This window comes from Acomys minous (assembly GCF_964271855.1).
Source record: "Acomys minous genome assembly, chromosome: 16".
NCBI classification, from domain to species: Eukaryota; Metazoa; Chordata; class Mammalia; order Rodentia; family Muridae; genus Acomys; species Acomys minous.
In genome coordinates this window covers 79,800,536-79,820,115 of record NC_140498.1, presented here as the reverse complement: position 1 = coordinate 79,820,115, position 19,580 = coordinate 79,800,536, and the positions used below count along the sequence as shown (strand labels likewise).

Genomic DNA, 19,580 nt, shown 5'->3' with positions numbered 1-19,580 from the left:
GTATATAGTAAGCATCACTAAGCTGATTAATAGTTATGGTGAACCCACAGACAGGTAAGGGAGCCTTGTTCTGTTCCTGCAGTTCTCCAGTATCGTTGTTTGAGAGATCCCCAAGTAGAGTGCATGTGGAAGAAAAACCTGCTTGAGTCATTGGCTGAGTGTCTACTTTGCCTTTTTCTTCCCTCTGTCTGTCAGCATCTCAGTGTTCTCAGATGAGGCTTTGGGTACTCATTGGTAGATTGTAGACTGTTGATGGCAGTGTACTGAGTAGTTATATATCCTTGCTGGTGTTGGGGAACCTGAGAGAACAGAATCTAACAGCAGTTCTGGTTGGTGACTAAGCATAGGTGGTGGATTGGTTACATGGATGAGCAGTGCTGTGGCAGCTGAGGATGGAAGCCCTTGGCTGGAAGGTTGGGTTAAGGATGAGGAAGCAGGCAGGTGCTCTCAGAGTTCTTGGTTTATTCTAGGTGTTGGGTGAGAACATAGTGAACACAAGGCATCTGGGACCACTGCCTGCTTTCTGTTGCATACCTACCTTGAGCCAGCGTGACTGACTACAGCCCCTGACCCATGCCTGCTGAGCCTTTACACTCAAACCTCTTCAGAGGATCTTGAATTTTAGGAGGGACTTTTTATTGTTGTTGTTTTGGTTTTGGTTTTCAATACAGGGTTTCTCTGTGTATCCCTGGCTGGTCCTGGACTTGCTGTGTAGACCAGGCTGGTCTTGCACTCACAGCGATCCGCCTACCTCTGCCTCCCAAGTGCTGGGATTAAAGTTGTTTAGATTTTTAATGGTACCTTTATTGGGTTTGTTTTTCTGTTCCAAGGGAAAAGAAGCAGAAAACCTATTTTCCTCCAAATATGTGTTTATGTATCATGTGTTCCAACATGATATAATCATTGTCCCTTTCCCAGGTACCCAAAACCCTTTGTCCTTTCCAGAGTCCCACATCAGCTAACCACCTGCTCTGGCTGCCTGTATTGCTCTGTGGAGCCTTGGAATACATGAGGCAAAGTGCAGAGTCCTTTGTTCAGCCCATCTTTTTACCTTCTCCTCACTCCCAAGACACTAGAAATGGCAGACATGGGTGTCTGTACCTAGCATGGCAAGTCCTGGGCCGGGAATGATGTCTTCCAGGTGCTCATGGCTTGCCTGTGGGCTGGCACTGCATTTTACCAGGTGCCAGTAAATACTGCAGCCCACTACTAATCAGGTTTAGGGGCCCAGAAGTTTTGCTGCTTAGCAGGCCTGTTAGAACATGTTTTGGAAGAGTACTGTGGACAGTGGGAAAGGAGAAGAGGGCTTATTTGATGCTGTGTGTAATGTTTTAATCTCTTGTGGGGCGATAGGCACTTCCTGTGGACATGCCTTGTCCCGGGCCTGTGCCTGTTTGTGTTCCTCGCTTGAAAATCCCAGTCACTGTGAAGTAGGAGAAACCGTGGGCTCTGAGAGCTGCAGGGGCCCTCAGACCCACGTGTGGGTGCTGCTCTAGCCCTGGGTTTTGTGTCTGTGTGTGGTTTTCCGGGTAATTTCCATGGCTTGCAGAAGCCCTGTGTCCCTCTCCTCTGTGCCACAGGGTTCTAAAGCTTGGGTTGAGAGAGCTCTTTGCCACTCCCAATTGATGGGGAAACAGTTGCTGCACTTCCTGCTGGTTCTCCCGTGGTTGTGTGTGTGTGATGTGTGACTGTGTGCTTATTTGGACCTATGGGCAAAGTGAGTGTTCTTTCTGTTCTCACAATTCACGGACTCACCACCAATTACCGCCTTCCCCCTGAACAGCCCTTCCTGTTCCCCTGCTGAGTCCATCCACATTCCTCAGAGCTCATAGGAAATCCGTCTCTGTGGGCTTCCTGTCCCGTGGCTGTCACGGTCTACTTCCCAGGTCTTACTCTTAGTTTAGACCAAGCCTTTGGAGTTTCCAGGGAGCAGGGCTCTCAAAACAGGTTAGGCATGGATGAGAGCACAAGAACACTTTCCTTCTGCTGTGTGGGCTTTGTGACATGCATCCTTAACATGTTTGTTGGCTTGAGGTTTTTGTTTGTAGGCAGAAGGGGCTTTGTTTGTTTGGGCTTTTATGTGCGTATTTAGTGCCAGAGTTTAAACCCACAGCCTCTTGAGTGCTAAGCATGTGCTCTGCCATTGAGTTGTACTCCAGTTCTTTTTTTTTTTTCCATCAAGACAGGGTTTCTCAGAGTAGTTTTGGCTGTCCTGGACTCAAACTCACAGAGGTCCACCTGCCTCTGCCTGAGTCCCACCATGCCTGGCTATACCCCAGTTCTTATTAACTATTTTTGTTGTTTCGGGGTTTTGTTTTTTGTGGAGGTTTCTGTTATCTTGTTTTGTATTTTAGATAAGGTTTTTTAATATATGGTCTTAGCTAACCTGGACTTCATACAGATCCACCTGCCTTGCTTTCCAGCTGCTGGAATCAAAAGCTACCATGCCAGACTTACTAAGTATATTTTAAAAATAGTATTCTGTGGTGCTGGAATGGTAGTGATGGTCTGAAAGGAAAGAATTTAAGATCTGCATAGTAAAGATGCAGAGAATGTTGCCTTCGGTTCTGATTCTGTAATAAAGCAGCGAATGTGGGAGAAGGCTTATTCTTACAGTTCAAGGTACACTGTCTCCTGGCAGGGAAGTCAAAGTGGCAGGAGCTTGTAGTTGGTCACATGACATCTGTAATCAGGAGCAGAGAGGAATGGATGAGTACATGCTGCTGTTAAGCTCCATTTCTCTGCTTAAACAGTCCAAGATCCAAGCCAGGAAATGGTGCTGCCCACAGTGGGCAGGTCTTCCCACCTCAGTTAACAGTAGTCAGGATAATCCCCTATAAGCATGCTCAAAGGCCCATCTCCCAGATGATACTAGATTCTGTCAAGTCAGCAATTAGAACTAACCATTATATATGGCTTTCTCTAGGAGAAATAGTTTTTTCCTTATATTTTATTATCCTGGTAGCAGATCTTTGGGGCTGGCGCGATGTCTCAGCAGGTGAAGGCACTTCCTGGGACCCATATGGTAAAAGAGAACTAAGTCTTGCAAATTGTCCTGGTTCCAGGGATTGAACTCAAGTTATCAGGCAAATTGTTCACAAGAGCACTCACACATAGACAGAAAGTAAATGAAAATGTGACACAAAAAACCAGAAGCCAGGATGCTTTGTTTTTATGCAATGATGGGTGCTGTGTTGGAGCTGTGAGTCCTAGTATCATCGTAGTAGTTGTTTTGAAGGCATTGAAGGCAGCAAGCTGACCTGGTCCACCAAGAGCCTGCGTGGTGAAACCATGCCTGCCTTATGAGTCATGCTGAAGTGAGCCTTGGTCCTTGGGTTTATAGAATGGACTATTTTGCAAATGAATCTTTGTGTTGAGCCAGATCTGGTAGAAATCTGCATCAGGGCCTATGTCCCAGTGCACACCAGATTTCCGTGAACGTGGAACCTAGTTTATTCAGGATCCAAATAACTTTAAAAGTGTAGAAGTTTCTCTTTTCAAAAAACGTCTTATTGCAGCTCATTTGTTTGGTGGTGGCAGGTACCATGTACCGATACATCTGCGTGGAGATCAGGACAGCTTGCAGGGCCAGTTCTTCTACCATGTGGCTTCCACAATTGACCTCAGCTTATCAGGGTTCGCAGCAGGCACCTTTATCTGAGCCATCTCATGGTCTTGACATTTCTCCTTTTTAAAGTGAGAAGGACATTATTAATTAACCACTAAATTTGAGAAATTAAGCTACTTTTATTTTATAAAGGATTAGGTCCTGAAGTTACATAAGCATCGCAAATTCTTAACCAGCTGTCCTTAGTGTGAATAATTTCCTGTCTTCTATCCATGTGGTTTTCTAGTGTTAGCTCTATTTGTTGATATTAATAATATTGTACATTTGCTTATTTGGAGGGCCTTGGGAAAACACATGTGCCACAGTACACACATAGCGGCCAGGGGCTGATCTCTCCTGCCACCACATAGATCCTAGCAATTGAACTCAGGATGTCAGACATGGTAACAAGCATATTCACTGGCTGAGCCATCTTGCTAGCCTTGAAATGTCTTATTTTTAAGTTTGGGGCATCAATACCAAGCTGTTCCTTTTAACTAAATCATTAACTTATTTTTATGCATGTGACAAACACACACACACACACACACACACACACACACACACACACACACACACACAGACTGATGACATGACTGTTCTTCCAGCCACCAACAGCCAAGATGCATGCCATCATCGAGCGAACAGCCAACTTCGTGTGCAAGCAGGGAGCACAGTTTGAGATAATGCTGAAGGCCAAGCAAGCACGGAACTCGCAGTTTGACTTCCTGCGATTTGATCACTACCTCAACCCCTACTACAAATTCATCCAGAAAGCCATGAAGGAAGGACGGTACACGGTGCTGGCAGAGAGCAAGAACGAGGAGAAGAAAAGTACGTGGGTCTGCCTCGAGTAGGGGGGGTGGTCTGGAAGCAGAGGTACCCCTTCTCAGAGGAATGGACTGAAATCCAGACTTGAGTGCCTGTGACCTGCTGCGGATTAGCTCTGCCAGCACACCATCCTCAGTCCTTAGTTCCTACTTTACAGATGATCAGAGCACAGTTCCGTACTGATGTGAGCCAAGTGGTCATCTAGGCTGGAGATGTTTCCTCTCATTTTGGTTACTTAACAGTTTGCAGAGGAGACAGTTTCACACTCAAATTGTACTACAAGTACATGTACCTGGGCCGTAGTGCATAGGGCCGGAAGTTAAATCACACATGTTCACAAGATGCTCCCCTTGTCTCGGATTACCTGTCTGAAGCTGTTTGCAAGTGTCTCCATTCCAGATTCTTAGAAAGCCAGTTGTCTCCTTTTTTGGGTGACTCCCAGGGGCAAGCCTCCCTAGCCATGTCTTCCACTGCACCTTGATCCTATCCCTCGGCCTTGCACACACCAGGCAAGCACCCTGCAACAGAGCTGCACCTCCAACCCAGCCCGGCTGTGTAAACCTTAACTGTACATCGTTCTATTCCATCTTTGTGGTAATTTGGGGGTTTTGTGGGGTTTCGTATGTTTCCTGTTGGTACTGTTTTGCTTTCATGAGTCAAGGTTTTTGCCCCTTTTGAAATAAAAAAATCCCATTATAGCATTTCAGTAAATGCCAAAGGGAGTCTGGGAGGTGGAAGAGGGGCACTCCCTTCTGTCTGGTTTATTTCTGAACAACTTGTATAACCATGAGGAACATTACCCCATGGGCTTTGTGTACAGATACCCAAGAAAAACACTATGTAGGTCCCTGCCTTTGTCTGCTTTTGAGTTTTTCCACAACTCATTTGTTGTATTCAATCTCTTCCTTTCCCCTCCCCTTATTATATAGACCCCACTATCTCAAACTCAGGCCCACCTGTCTCTGGCTCCTTTAAAGCATGTGCCGCCGCACCCAGCCTATGCCGCTTTTCTTTAATGTATACTTATTTGTTGTCTCTGTATGGGCCTGTTCATACTGTGGCATACATGTGGGGGTCAGAGAACGTCCCCCACTGCAACAGTCAGTTCTCTGCTTTTACCATGTGGATTCTGGGGATCAAGCTCACTAGCTCCTAAAGTTAGTCAAACTGTCTGTCTTTTTTAATTTAAGATTTGCCTCTTTGCTTGCTTGAGATTTATTTTTTATATGGCTGAGTGATTGTGGTACACACGTTTAATACTAGCACTTGGGAGGTGGAGGCAAGAGGATCACTGAGTTTGAGGCCAGACAAGGCCACACAGAGAAACTGTTTCCAAGACCCAGTATATACACACGTATGTGATTGTGTCTTTTTGAGTCTGTGCCTCATCCGTGTGGGTACCTGTGGAGGCCAGGGTTTGGAGTGCCTGGAGCTAGAGTTACAGGCAGTTGTGGGCTGCCTCATGTAGGTCCTCTGAAAGAACAATAAATACTCTGAGCTGCTGAGCCCGCTCTCTAGCCCCATGTTTATTTTGGTCTTTGAAACTGTGTCTCCTGTACCCTAGGCTGTTCTTGAACTCTGGTCCTTTTGTTTCTACTTCCCAAGTGCCAGGATTAATTACCAGAACCTGCCACAAAGCAGAATCTCTTTAAGTATGATCTTGATACACATACTTACAGACATGTTAACAGTTAAACAAAACCAAAAATATTCGGTGTGGGGGTGGTGGTAAAGTCTCAGGCTGGCTTGACTTGCAGTTGTCCTCCTGCCTCTGCCTCTCAAGTGCTGGGATTACAAGTATGTAATCAAACCTGATAGCCAACATCTTGAATTCAATTCCAGAGTTGGGGACAACCTCTGACAATGAAGATGAAGATGAGGAGGAGGATGGGAGTTACCTGCACCCGTCTCTCTTTGCTTCCAAGAAGAGCAGCCGACTGGAAGAGCTGATGAAGGTCTTTATCTCCTCACTAGGCTTTATGTTTACAGGGTCACCAAACTGCTCCTCATTTACGTTTGGGAACACGAAGCATGCCACTTCCTGTGCTACAGCTGTGTCTTTTTTTTTTTTTTTTTTACCATTGAAATGTCTGCATTTGTCTGTTCCATGTAGTGACAAAGCATTTGTTTTCTCTCATGCCTACATTATGGGTTGTACAAGCAATTGATTGCTGTTTCATTATATAAATAGTGTTGATGAAGACTTGGAAGCTGTGTTGATGTATAGATTGAAATTTAGGAGTGGATTTTTTAGGTTTTTAAATGTCTGCTTCCTGAAGCCCTGGTTCTCTTCATAGGCAGTTCCTAATTACATGCTTTCACCTCTGGCCCTCCTCCCGTCTTTATGAGACCATCAGTGCGTTCACACTCTCACCCTGCCATTTGTGATGTAGAAGACAGAGTCTGTGAGGGTGAAGCATGGCTCTTACAGGCACAGACTATAGTTGATGGCTCTTGATTAGTGGGAGGGTAAGAGCTGTCAATGAGAAATCAGGTCCCACCAAGGAAGGCTAGAGTGTCAAGTTTTGTATGAGTTTGTCACCCACACTTTGGTGAGTAGCTGTCTGGTCTTGCTGCTCCCTCCACCCTTTCTTAGAAGTTGTTATGGAGATGAGGCCTACTCAGTTGCTCTGGTACTCACAGCTAGCTGGAGCACTTGGCCCCAAGAGGGCAGGACCTCTGTGTGTCTCTCCAGCTTAAAGAACGGCTGCTCTTGCCAAGAAGGTTGTGTTTGGGAGCGTGTGCTCTCAAGGATGGTGACATATTGAGGGGAGGGATGGAGGAGGGTGGTTTTCAGAGGCTCAAGGAGTAGAGTTACAGGAGCTATACTGGAGCCAGGAGGCCAGCAAGGAGCAAGCAGCTTCAGGATAAGTGCGCTCGTGGGAGTGCTCTTGTGCCCAGGTGTGGTTCTGACACTGGACACATGCATGCACTTCTGCCTCCATGCCCTCCCACATCTCCTTTTTCTTTGTTATGGGTCTGATAGAAGTGACTGCCTCTGTAGTCTGAATGTGTGCTGAGGTTTTCTTAAGGCTTACCCACAGTACTGTGAGGTCGAGTCTTTTTCAGGAGCAAAGTTTTACATGGCTCAGAACTTAGAAAATGCTAAGGCCACATGTCTTCTCTGTCCTTAGCCCTTGAAGGTGGTGGACCCGGATCACCCTCTAGCAGCCCTTGTCCGTAAAGCACAGGCTGACAGCTCAGCTCCAGCCCCACCCACTGCAGATGGCACGCCCGCACAGCCCTCCCAGGTGGAGTACACGGCCGACTGTGAGTACCCAGAGTGTGCTGTTGTATAGCCAGCTTGCAGCCGCCGCCCTGCTCCCCGTGCTCATCTCAGTGCTGTGGAGCTTTCCCTCTAGAACTTCCCTGTGGCCCAGGAGGGGTACCTGGAGGACATGTATTCCTAGCCCATGGCTCTGCATTCCTGAAAGGGAGAGGCAGGCAAGGGCAGAGAAGTAAGCACCAGCCAACTCCGCTTCCCAGAGCCGCACTGGCTCCTCTAACTTATGATTGGCTAGACCATGAGTGGAGGCTGGGAAGTGGCGCCTATAGTTCAGAACTTTGCTGTGCTATACAAAGGGCAGACCTGTTAAGAATGGCAAGAGCAGAGACTAGGTGGACAGCACGGCCTTGTCGGTTCTACAGTGTTGTTTGATACTGTGAGAATGCCCTGGTATTGGCGCAGGTTAGGAGACACCATTTTGTTGAGAACAGCAAGCAGGGGTGATAAAATGTGAGGTTGCCTGCCATGTCTTTTCATGTACAGTCCCTCTTTCTACAGGGGTTGGTTTCAGGGACACCCCTAACAGATAGGAAAAGCCATGGTTTCTCTCACAGACTCTAGAATCCTACCTGGAGAACGTGTACTACACTGTGAGTGCTGTGTGAATAGTTGTTAGGCTGTACTGTTGAAGGTGTCGTGACGAGGACAAATCAGTGCCGTTCAGTACAGGTGCATCTTTTGCTCTTTTTTTGTTTTGTTTTATTTTAATTTGAATTTTGAATCAGAGCTGCTTGAATAGTGGGTGTGGGACCTAAGAACTGGCTGTAATGCGCAGGGGATTTTGTTTCTTTTTTACATTTCTAAGCACTGAAGGGGAGCTTCCTGGAGAGTGATCATAGATCTGTCCTAGGTCCAGTGGTAGGTCTCATTGCTTTCTGAGGCTCAGCATCGTGTGAGGCTTGTGTAAAAGAGGAACCTTGAGCAAATAAGGATCAGCCTGTGCTGTGGCTGCCCTGTTGCAGACCAACTTCCTCACATGGAGAGAGGTGCCTGTGGGGTAGGGCTTCACTAAAGAGGAGCTGCCATTCATCAGGGATAAGCAGTCTTTATATGTGCTAGCTCCTCTGCCCTTCATCTCCACACTGGTCCACACAGATGTAGCATTCTGATGTAGTAAAGTGACAAGACTGGAAAATCAGTTACATGCTGGATGTCATGGCACAGGCCTTTAACTAAGCATTTGCGAGGCAGAGGCAGGTAGATCTCTTGAGTTCATGGTGAGCCTGGGCTACCACAGTGAGACTTTATCTTTAAAAAAAGGGGAAAAAATTATCAGTTTTTGAGTGAACTTTGTGAGTACTTCTCTAGAAAACCTGGGCTGGGACTTAGCTCATTTCTTTAAATGATCAAAGGGATGATGTTGTAAGGCTGCCTGTTCCATGTCCTGCTGTCACATCCTAAGGCAGCCAGCCATCCTTGAGATTGCTGCTGGCTCATGTACACACTTGGAAGAGATCCATGTGCATACCTGCCTGTTTTCCATGCCCTAGGTAGCCCTGGGGAAAGCTCAGGAATGACCTAATCAGTGGCAATAGGAGGCTCTGCCAAACAGTCTGGTTGTACTCCAGAGAAGGACTGGTGTGCTGGCACCCAGCCCCACCTCATGCACATCTGTTTCCTGCTTTTCTGTTTTTTAAAGTGTATATGTATGCACGTGTGCATCTATGCTCAGGCATGTGTACTCTTGTTCACAAGTGTACATGGAGGCCAATATTGAGCATCCGCAATTGCTCTCTGCTATATTTTTTGTATACAGAGACTTAGGAAGGCGGGGGTGTATACAGGTGCAGATGCTGGGTTCCTTCCTAGATCGGATTACTCTCTATCTTACTTTTTTGAGACAGGACTGCTCACTGATTTAACTAGACTAGTTGGCCAGTGAGCCCCAGGGATCTTCCTCCTGTATTTACATCCCAGGCACAAATCACAGCATCCAGCTTTGTTTTTTTGTTTGTTTGTTTTGGGTTTTTTTATTTTGTTTTGTTTTTTTGTTTTTCGAGACAGGGTTTCTCTGTGTAATCTTTGCTGTCCTGGACTTGCTTTGTAGACCAGGCTGGTCTCGAACTTACAGAGATCCTCCTGCCTCTGCCTCCCGAGTACTGGGATTAAAGGTGTGCACCACCACGCCCGACTAGCATCCAGGTTTTAGCATGAGTACTAGGAATCCGAAGTCAGGTCTTTGTGTTTCTATAGCAAGCACTTTACTCACGGAGCCATCCATCCTGGCATTCTCAAGACTATCTGAGATTTGCTTAAATCAAGTGCGTTGTTTCTGTATCCTTTTATAGCCATAAAGGAGAGCAGTAGAAATCGGGGGTGGGAAACTAATTCTGTCATTAAAGGGTGAACAGTCACACAGAGGTTAGCTGTGGTACATTGTGCCCAGACCCTGTGAGCCAGGCAAGCTGACTCATTGTACCCACTTTGTGACTCATCATCCCCAGTCTAGTGGGAAAAGACCTAAGGCAAACTTCAGCATGTAGGAAAGCCAAGGTCCACATAGACTCAGGACCAGACCCCACAGTCCTTCTGATGGCTCTGAGGAGTTCCAGGCTTACTTTGTTCCACTTGAGGGCTAGTCTTATGCCACTGCCCTTGACCAAAAAGGACAACGAGGTCCTTTTTGATGAAATGTCCTAGACATAAGGAAGAGTAGGAGGTTTAGATATCTGGAGTTTGTAGGAACTCTGTTCGGGCTTGGCAAGTTTCAGATATGCTCCTATATCAGCTGTAAGGGCCACAGCCCTCTGCCCAGGAGCCAGAAAATCCTGGGGTACCACAGGTGGAGTCCATGGAGTTTTAGAGCAGAGCCAGGCTAGTGGCTGGAGCTTAGGATCTAAGTCTTAATGAAACTGCTCATAAATCCTCAAAAAACTCCCAGCATCCTTGGCTGTGGGGCTGCTGCAGAGAGGAACAGCCTTGGTCTCTTCACGGCTCCAGCTCTGTTAAGTACCTGCCTGGAACTCTTGCTTCCCGTTGCTCTGTTTCTCTGTGGGTATCTGTCTGCTTCAGCGTGTTGCTCCTGTCTTACAGCCCTGTGAAGTTGCTTGCGTCCAGATCTCTGGCAAAGGCTTTGTCACCTCCTGCTGTGAAATGTCCAAAATTTTTGGAGTTTCTCCGGCCCATTGCTGGTCATTTGCAGCAGCCCTGGCTCTGCTTAGTTAGGTGGCACTTGGTTTGTTGCCAACCATTAGTACAGCACTTAAGTGCAGCGAGGAGAGGGGAAGCAATCACAGCTGTTGCAGGTTTAAGTTCCTTTGTGGTAAATTCAGCCACATGCACTGATTAGATAGATTGCTTAAGTGTTAACAGTGAAGATTGCTGGGGCCCTGGGCAGAACGTCTCAGCCTTTTTCCCTGCTATACTTTTCTTATTTTCAACATAGTTTTCTTTTATCTATTCTGTGTGTGTGTGTGTGTGTGTGTGTGTGTGTGTGTGTGTGAGAGAGAGAGAGAGAGAGAGAGAGAGAGAGAGAGAGAGAGAGAGAGAGAGAGAGAGATGGAGTGATGCACATGTCACATGCGTGTGGAATCAGTTCCCTTCTACTTTTATGTGGGTTCTGGGGACAGAGCTAAGGTTATCGCTCTTTACAGCAAGCATGTTACCCTCTGAGCCCCTTAGCAGCCCTTATGTTCTACGTCTCTCAAGTGCATTTTACTCTTAAACCTTCAAAGCTTCGTAATTGATTGTAATGTTCAGAATAGTGTCTACAGACATTGCTTAGGACTTATCCTGGTTTGTATCAAGGCCAAATCCAGCAGATTCTTTGGAGGTCCTTTCACAGAGTTGCAGAGAGGGGTGGAATGACACTTGGAGGGAGGCTTGTGCATTTGTGTGACTGATCACCATCATTCGTTAACTTCTGTCCTCAGCAAGTGTCCACCCAGCCTTACCACTTAGCCGACAGAACAGGAGCAGGGAGTGCCTGGGCCTCTGGGGCTTTGGCAGTGATGTCAGGACTCAGTGCAGAGCGAGTATGCCCAGTTTGCATTGCCCTTGGTTCAAAGAATAAGTAATAGCTCGGTAATGAATTACTGTTTTGCCCCATGGCTTGGAAGGTTACACCCTTGGTGCTTGTGAAGAGAAGAGTGTATTTGTCTGGCTGATGGAGAGGCCAACACAGAGGAATGTTAATTGATACGAAAGAGGTGCAGGGCTGCTGTGTTCGGGGAAGGTGTGTGTGTGTGTATGTGATGCCTGTCCAGGTCCATATGTGCCCTGCTTACCAAGCTGGCACACTTTGTGTTTGCTGTACTGGTATGTTAAACAACCATGTGTCTGTGCATGTGGATCCCCTGTGGATAAAGGTCATGCCTAACCTCATGTGCCCTCTTGCTTTACTCTAGGGATGCATAAGACTCTCAGAAGTGGTTATTAGTGAGTAACTTTTAAAAGGTTAAGAAGAGGGATGGAGAGATGGGTCTGCAGATAAGAGTGCATATTGCTCTTGCAGAGTAATTCCTAGCACCCATGTCAGGAGGCTTACAGGAGCTTATAACTCCAATCCAAGGGATCTGGCACCCTCTTCTGACCTTTACAGTCACAAACACACATAGAAACACATGCATATATACACATAAATAAAAGCAAATCTTAAACCATAAGCCTAATGGCATACACCTTTAATCCCAGCACCTGGGAGACAGAGGCAGGTGGGTTTTTTTGAGTTCAAGGCCTGCCTGGTCTACATAGTTCCAGGCCAGCCAGGGCTGCTGCATAGTGAGACCCTGTCTGCACGAGTTGCGTTAATTCTGCAGGCCTTGGTTTTCCCATTTGAACATACAGAATGTTAATTTTTTATAATCTGAGTGAGACATTGAAGATAGTATTTTAAGATTTCATATTGCAGTGGTCAAGTGAGACCTAGGGTGGTTTGTGGAGGGGAGTGCTTGCTTGCTTGCTTTCTTCTTTTTTCCTAGTAAAAATTTCCCCTGGTTATGTAAACAACAGTAAGGCAGAATGTGAGAAGTTTGAAAAGAAGTCTAATACAGGGGCACATGTCCTAACAGGTAATGAACTGTGATTTTGCTGTTGGAAGCCCATGAAATAGTTGAGGTGTTAACTGTGTAGTGAAAACAGGTCTGACGATGGTAGTTGTGGATCTGAAACCAGCCCTCAGAAGCAGGTCTCACTGTCACCAGGCTGGCCATCCCCGAGTGCACCACATGCATATGACACAGCACACCTGTGGCAATGAGAGAACAGCTGCATGGAGTTGGTTCTACCCTCGGATTCTGGGATCAGACTCTGGAAGTCAGGCTGGCAGAGTGAGCGAGCGAGTGAGCGAGAGCGCCGTGTCACTGTCTCTCTGGCCCACAGGCTTTTGTTTTGAAGAGTTGATGTGTGCTCTTCTCTACCCTTTCAGCTCTGGGCCTCAGCAAAGCATGGCCCCTTCCTCACCCCACCTCCATCCCTGTCAGGGTTCCCGGCCTGGGAAGCAGGTGCCAAGTGCTGTGGCACTGCAGTGTAGGCTCTTATTTTGTTATTTTGAGGCTTCAACAGGTTCTTTCCTCCCATAATTGCACAGTTGCTTTTTAAAGCATTTGGCTTTTTATCCAATTTTTCCAAAGCATTCACTTTATAGTCACAGAAACAGCAATTCTCTTCTTATTCAGATTGTGTGTTGGCATAAAATTTAGCCAAATACATAATTACAGTAAGTTTAACTGAAAAGAAATTGTTTAAGAGAAAATCTGGTAAAAAGCAAAATTTCAACCTTCCAAAGAGGAGCCTACTCTACCTGGTGTGTCATGGCCCGGGCTGCCTGGGTCAGGTGGAACCACTGCTCCCCAAGGAGCTCCTACAGCCTTAGCACAGCGAGGCCGGCACTGGCTGGCTCTGCAGGGGAAAGCGCAGAGAAGAGCCTGAAGGCAGGCACAGCCAGGAGTCAAGAGCAGTGTCCGGAGAACAGAGCCAGCTAGAGCCGTGTGGATGTCCAACAGCTGACTTCTGAGTTGAGGACCAGACCGGGGAGGCTCTCATAAGGAAAGACACATGGGCAGGAGGAAAAGCCAGTTACTTGAAGCCAGTAGTCAACACTCTATTACACCTGTGAATGGTTTTGTTTTTGTTTTTAATGAAACTATCGGGGAAACAGTTAGATAGGAAATAAGTGAGAGTCTCTTGAGAATCCAGTACAAGTAAGTGAGGTAAAAAAGAGCATGCTTCATTTCAAAGGGTCAGCTTGGCTGCTGCCCAGCCTTTGCTTCAGGGCTTACCTAGGGAGGCTCCACAGTGCATCAGGGCAAAGTTACATACATACAGTTATGGGCATCTTAACAAAAGGGCCTGAATGAAAAATCAGATGTCACTGAGGCAAAGAGAAACTGACAGACAGTGGTTTTATCAGTGGGATCATGGATGTGAGCAGGCAATATGAATGGCATTAAATATAAGAATCTAAAATGCACATTCAAAGCATATCCCCATTAGTCTGCACAGACACCCATTAGAAGCAGGATTTTAGCATCCAAAGCCTGAGGGCGCTTTCCCACAGCATAGCTGGAGCTGCATGGGTGTTTTGCTCCTGAGCACTGGAGCTTGAGTAGAGAGAGCTGCCTGCACTGTGGGGACAGGGCAGGGCAGGGCGGGGCATAGTGTGTGGCTTCTGGGGAGGTAGAGATGTTGTAGAAGAAAACCAGCATCGGGGGTGGGGAGTCTGCGTCTGTAGGTGTCTAAAGGTGCACAGTGTCACTAAGACCTGGGAGAAGGAAGCAGAGGTGGAGTGCTGAACTATTGTCCATTGTCAGAGCCAACAGTGCTTTCTGTAATGTTCTCTAAACAACTAAAGTTAAAGTATTCCTTGTGATTAAGTTTTCTGCACGTGGACAATGATTGCTGTGATCGTGGGCACACATGTGCCACAGTGGTCTGGTGACAGTCAGAGCACAGCTTTGTGGAGTCAGTTCTTCCCTTCCACCTTCTCATGGGCTCTTAGCATCAAGCTGAGTTGTGAGACCTGTGCAGAAGCTATTCCTCCTCTAGGCCATTTCCCTGCCACTCTCCTAGTTTACATTGTTACTATATTTTTTAAAGTTGATGTGTGTGTTCACATGTGCAACCCAATACATGTAGGGAGTTCAGAAGATAACCTGCAGCAGTCCATTCTGACCGCTACCGTGCAGGTCCCAGGAATCAAATCCAGTTGTCAGGCTTGGCAGCGAGCCTCTCTACCCACTTAGCCATCTCACTGGTCCAGTGTTGAACAGTTGGGTTGCTGCTGACTGGGGCATTTTATTTTGTAGATAGTGTAATTGTTAGTCAAGGGAGGTAGGAAGAAGCAAGAAGGGCACTGCAGTTCTTGGCATTTGTGAGCATCCTCGAGGAGGCTTAAGCCCACGTAACTACTTTGCCACAGAGGAAATGGACAAGCTAAGGCTGTACAACAAAACCTAAGCAACATGGGTTATGGTGGAAGGATTTGACTTGAGCTCAGCAGCAGACCCTGTGATGTAAACACAGTGCTGAACTGTAGGTGCAGCTGCTCACCACTCCAGAAGCCAGCCCTGAAAGAGCTGTCTAGTTCACAGTAGAGATCTGGAGGTTGGGGGATGTCACTCTAGGGTCAGCCTCAAGACCGTCCAGGACAGGAGGAAGTCACATGTCTTCGTCTTAGAGGGCATGAGTTCCGGTGATGTCACTTTCTTCCCAGGGTTTTAGCTCAGTGGTGATGTGCTGGCCTAGCTTGTACTGAAGCCCTGTTCACTTTCCCTTTACTCTTCTCTGACTCCCTGTTTTTGTTAGGAGTACTAGCTTCATGTTGTGAACTTTTATGAGCAGTGTGGGTGTTCCGTCTGCAACTACTTCCTGCTTGCTTAGCCTTAGTTCTGTGGCTGACTAGGTGGGCTTTCCCCTCCACAAGATCTCCAGTTGAGTTCCATATTTGATTCATGTCGTGGGCGTTTTTTAGTCTCATAAGCTAGTCTTACAAAGGTTCCCCCGAAGCTCACAGATTCTTGTGTAAGTGAAAAATAAAAGAAGACCTCATCTGGGTCTGCATGTAAGGTTTTCAGATAACAGTTTCTGTCCCTCAAAGTTTTGTAAACCAGAGGCCAGCATAACCCTCGACACCATAGAGAACCCTGGGCTGACAGGTGCAGGTGTTACCAGTTGGTTTTCGTCTGCTGGGTCTGGTGCTGTGCATCTCTTAAGTTCTTCTATGTTTGCTACCTTTTAACATATGTAGTAACACAGCATCTACTGACCCACACACCTACAGCCTAGATAGTGACTCAGCCTCTTTTCATCTTCCCCACTCACTGACTATGTGCTGCTTGCACCTGGGCACCTGGGGAACGCCTCTGACTTCAGTGTCAGTTGCTTAGTCAGTCTGCATTTCCATGAGTGCCGCCAGTAGGAGACTCACATTCCTGTTTGTTGGACCCTTTCGGTACCATTTACTGTTGGTCTGGTCCTCCTTTTCCTGTGAGGATCCTTTCCCTGGCTGTGGCTCTGCCTCTCCTGGCACCAGCTGGCTATTCTGTCTTCTGTGGTCCGTCCTGTTTAGGCTGCACTGGTTCTGTGTTTGAGTCCTCTTTCTAAGCTTACAGCAGGGCTGAGGCCAGAACTTCTTAGAGGTCAGGAGTAAAGATGTCCAGCTTCCAGGGTCCTGGGTGTGTTCCAGGCTGCTCACCTCTGTGATTGTCATATGACGGTAGCCACAGACAAGATACCTGGGCAGCAATAATATTTTTATATAAGCTAAGAGGTAGAGGCAGGAGGATCACAAGTTCTACATGAAACATTGTCAGGGGAAACAATACAGAAGCTCTGTGTAGCCACCAGGATTTGAGAACTATGTAATTTCTATGTTGTAAAGTAACCATTTTGCTTGCCGCCTCCTTAGTTGTTTAAATACTTGAATACAATTTTGCACTTGGGGCCTGTGAAAAAACAGATGGCAAGCCCACACTGAGCCCTGCTTGATTGACAGTGTCCTGATCTTCTCTTCTCACTCATCGTCTGTCTAGCTTGTTTTCTGTTGCTGTGAGAGAGTACCCTGACAGAGAGCAACTTGGGATACAGGAGATTTGTTCATCTCTCCGTTCCAGGCTACAGTCCTGCATAGCGAGGAAGGCATAGCGGCAGGAGTGTAAAGCAGCTGGCCACAGCCTGGAGCACACACAGGCTCTCGTGCTCAGGAAGTGAATCAATAGTGCTGACCTTAGAAGCCCCGTCTCCAGCGATAAGGTGGAGGCAGTTGGAGGGAGATTCCTGGCTTTGACTTCTGCTTTCCACATACATGTGTGTACGCCTACATCTTAGTTCAGAGGGGCTTTTGTAGAGAAAAATCTAACCCAAGAAAAGAAAGAACTTTTAAGCATGTTTGGTGCTAAGGCTGCATCTGGCGGCCCTTCCCAGATGTGACCTTCGTGCATCACTGAAGAAGTCATTGTAGTTTCCATTTTCAGGCTGGGAATGTCAACGCAAGTATTTTCTTGAAGACGCTGCTTCTTTCTTTTTTTTTTTTTTTTTCCTTTTTCTTTTCTTTTTTCTTTTTTTTTCCTTCTGGTTTTTCAAGACAGGGTTTCTCTGAGTAGCCTTGGCTGCCCTGGACTCGCTTTATAGACCAGGCTAGCCTCAAATTTAATTGTGTGTATGTGCGGGCACGCGCACATGCATGAGCATTTATATGAAGACCAGAGGATTTTAGAAAGGCCTGCACATTCACCTTCTTTGAGATGGAGTTGCTAATTAGCCTGGAGCTCACCAGTTAAGCTAGACAGCCTCACCAGGGATCCATCCTCCTGTCACCACCTCCCTAGCTCTGGGGGGTGCATTATGCATTCTATAGGTTCTGGGGCTTGAATACAGGTCCTCCTGCCTATAGCATAAGCCTTCATAACAGCCGTCTCCCCAGCCGTGGAGACGTTGCCTAAGACACTGTGTTGTCTGGAAGCATCGGCAAGGCGGGTAAGGTAGTGTGGCATGCTATTCATTTTCTCAACTATGTCTTAGTGCATGTGCCCTGTTAGCAGACCTTGCAGTTGTCTGCTGTGATGGGATGTCCTAGAGACAGTGTGGCGAGCCAGTTATTAACTCTACACACTTGCAAGGATGACAAGGACAGTGATATTTTTCTGTTTAGAAACTGGGCAGTGCGTTTTAAGGAGTTTCGGGGTTGCTTGACTTTGTTTTTCCCCTCTGCTATAGAAAGTGCTGGCTTTTTTAGACTAGGAGGGCTCTTTAGGGAATTCCTGGCAGTCAGGTATTTGAGTTGAGAGGATGAAACAGGGAATCTAGAGAACTGAGCTGATGGCACGTAAGAGAGAAACGTGGGTTCCCAGCTCTGTTTTCCGCTGCTCCAGCTCTGGAGACCTTGAAGGGTTTCAGCATCTACTCTGCATGTGAACCTTCCTGTCCTGTAAAGGAATGACTCAGCAGCAACAGTGACTCTTGTTGGTGCCAGCATTTATGCTCAAGCCACTTCAGTCTCCCCTGAGCGTGCATCTTTAGTGTGAAGGAAGCAAGGCCTTGTGGAGACAAGGGAGATCTGCTCACCTCACGGTACCTGCTGCAGTGTGCAGATAGCAGCAGAAGTCCATTGTCAGGGAAAAGGCAATGTGGAGTTGCTCATGACTCTGAGATTACTGTGGTAATGAGCATCCTGACACTGGTCCTGGCAAAACACATTCATAAGAAATGACAGCTTCTGGCAGCAGGCTAGGCTGTGATGCTTCAGAGCAAGCCTTCCCAGCAGTCACCTACAGGTTTGCCTGAGTTATGCTTTGTGATGGTCTCCTTGTTAAAGTGGCTCCATGGCTGGATAAAAAGGAGTGAGAGTAACCGTGTTGCTGGGACCCATATGCCCTGAGACTGCCAGCTTGATCGTGCTCAGAGGTGCAGGACATGAACGAAGCCAACTGCCAGCTGCCTGGAAGTGTGTTTTCTGAGAAACTACAGGGAATGATGAAGTGCGCACTGAACATATCTGTGGTGTGTTTCCACAGTTGAGTGGATCACAAGGACTCTGATCTAATAAGGAGTTAGATTGTCCCTTGATGTCTCATAATATGACAGCATTATTGAAAGGGAATGAAAAATAGAAAATGGAGCCTCTGAAGGACATAGGGTTTGCCCTGGCTTCTTTCCATACTCCTTTTCTTTGCTTCTGACTTACCATAGTGTGACCAAAAAATTCTGAAAACATGAGCCAAGATAACATCATTCCTCCCTTACGTACTTGATGTCTGGGATTTTGGTCACAATGGTTTAGACGGACTAATTGTAGAGTGGTAAGGAGTAATTCCACAAGGTATCAGGCAGGCTGTGTGGGAGTCAGCACATCAAGAGGATGGAAAAGAGTGTGAGACCAAAAGGTGGATGTTGTGGTTTGGGCCTGCGCCTGTAATCCCCATACTGAGGAGACAGAGATAGGAGGATTGCCACAAGCTCAAGGCCAGCCTCGCCCAAGTCATCGTTGTTGTGGGATCTCACTTTCCCTGCTTTCAGAAAGACTTAGGAATTTTCAGATACCAAATGTAAAAAAGCATTTCAACACGATTTTTAGAAAAAGTTGGCTTTCTGAAGAAAACCTGTGATATTGGGGAGACAGACAAGTGTTTCTGTAGAAAGTGCTAAGATTGCAGCCTTTGTCCAGAGTTGTCAGCCGAACCATGGTGAAATCCATTAGCCCATTTCTGCATAGGATGTGTGGTGCAGGGTGTGGTTTGAAAGTGATTCATGACAGGGATACCAACCCCGAACCCAGATAGATGAGGGTAACCCATGAAGAGTATTATTCTCCTCACTAGTACACCGGGGCTGCTGGAAATAACAGTCCTGTGCCAGCAGCTTTGATGATAGTTTCTGGTCCATGAAGTGGACGTTTGGAGCTGAGCATATTATTAGCACGCT

The 19,580-nt window shown here is 46.9% G+C and overlaps 1 protein-coding gene across 9 annotated transcripts in view; it reads left to right on the top strand.

Annotated features, from left to right (window-relative positions):
* Window positions 1–19,580, top strand: part of SFSWAP (splicing factor SWAP) — a 73,346-nt gene that overhangs the window by 9,230 nt on the left and 44,536 nt on the right. For all 9 annotated transcript variants that reach the window (XM_084762591.1, XM_084762590.1, XM_084762588.1 and 6 more), the window contains 3 exons: window positions 4,216–4,441; window positions 6,281–6,393; window positions 7,573–7,708. In XM_084762591.1, the coding sequence (XP_084618717.1) occupies window positions 4,216–4,441; window positions 6,281–6,393; window positions 7,573–7,708 (475 nt within the window). The remainder of the gene's footprint in view (window positions 1–4,215; window positions 4,442–6,280; window positions 6,394–7,572; window positions 7,709–19,580) is intronic.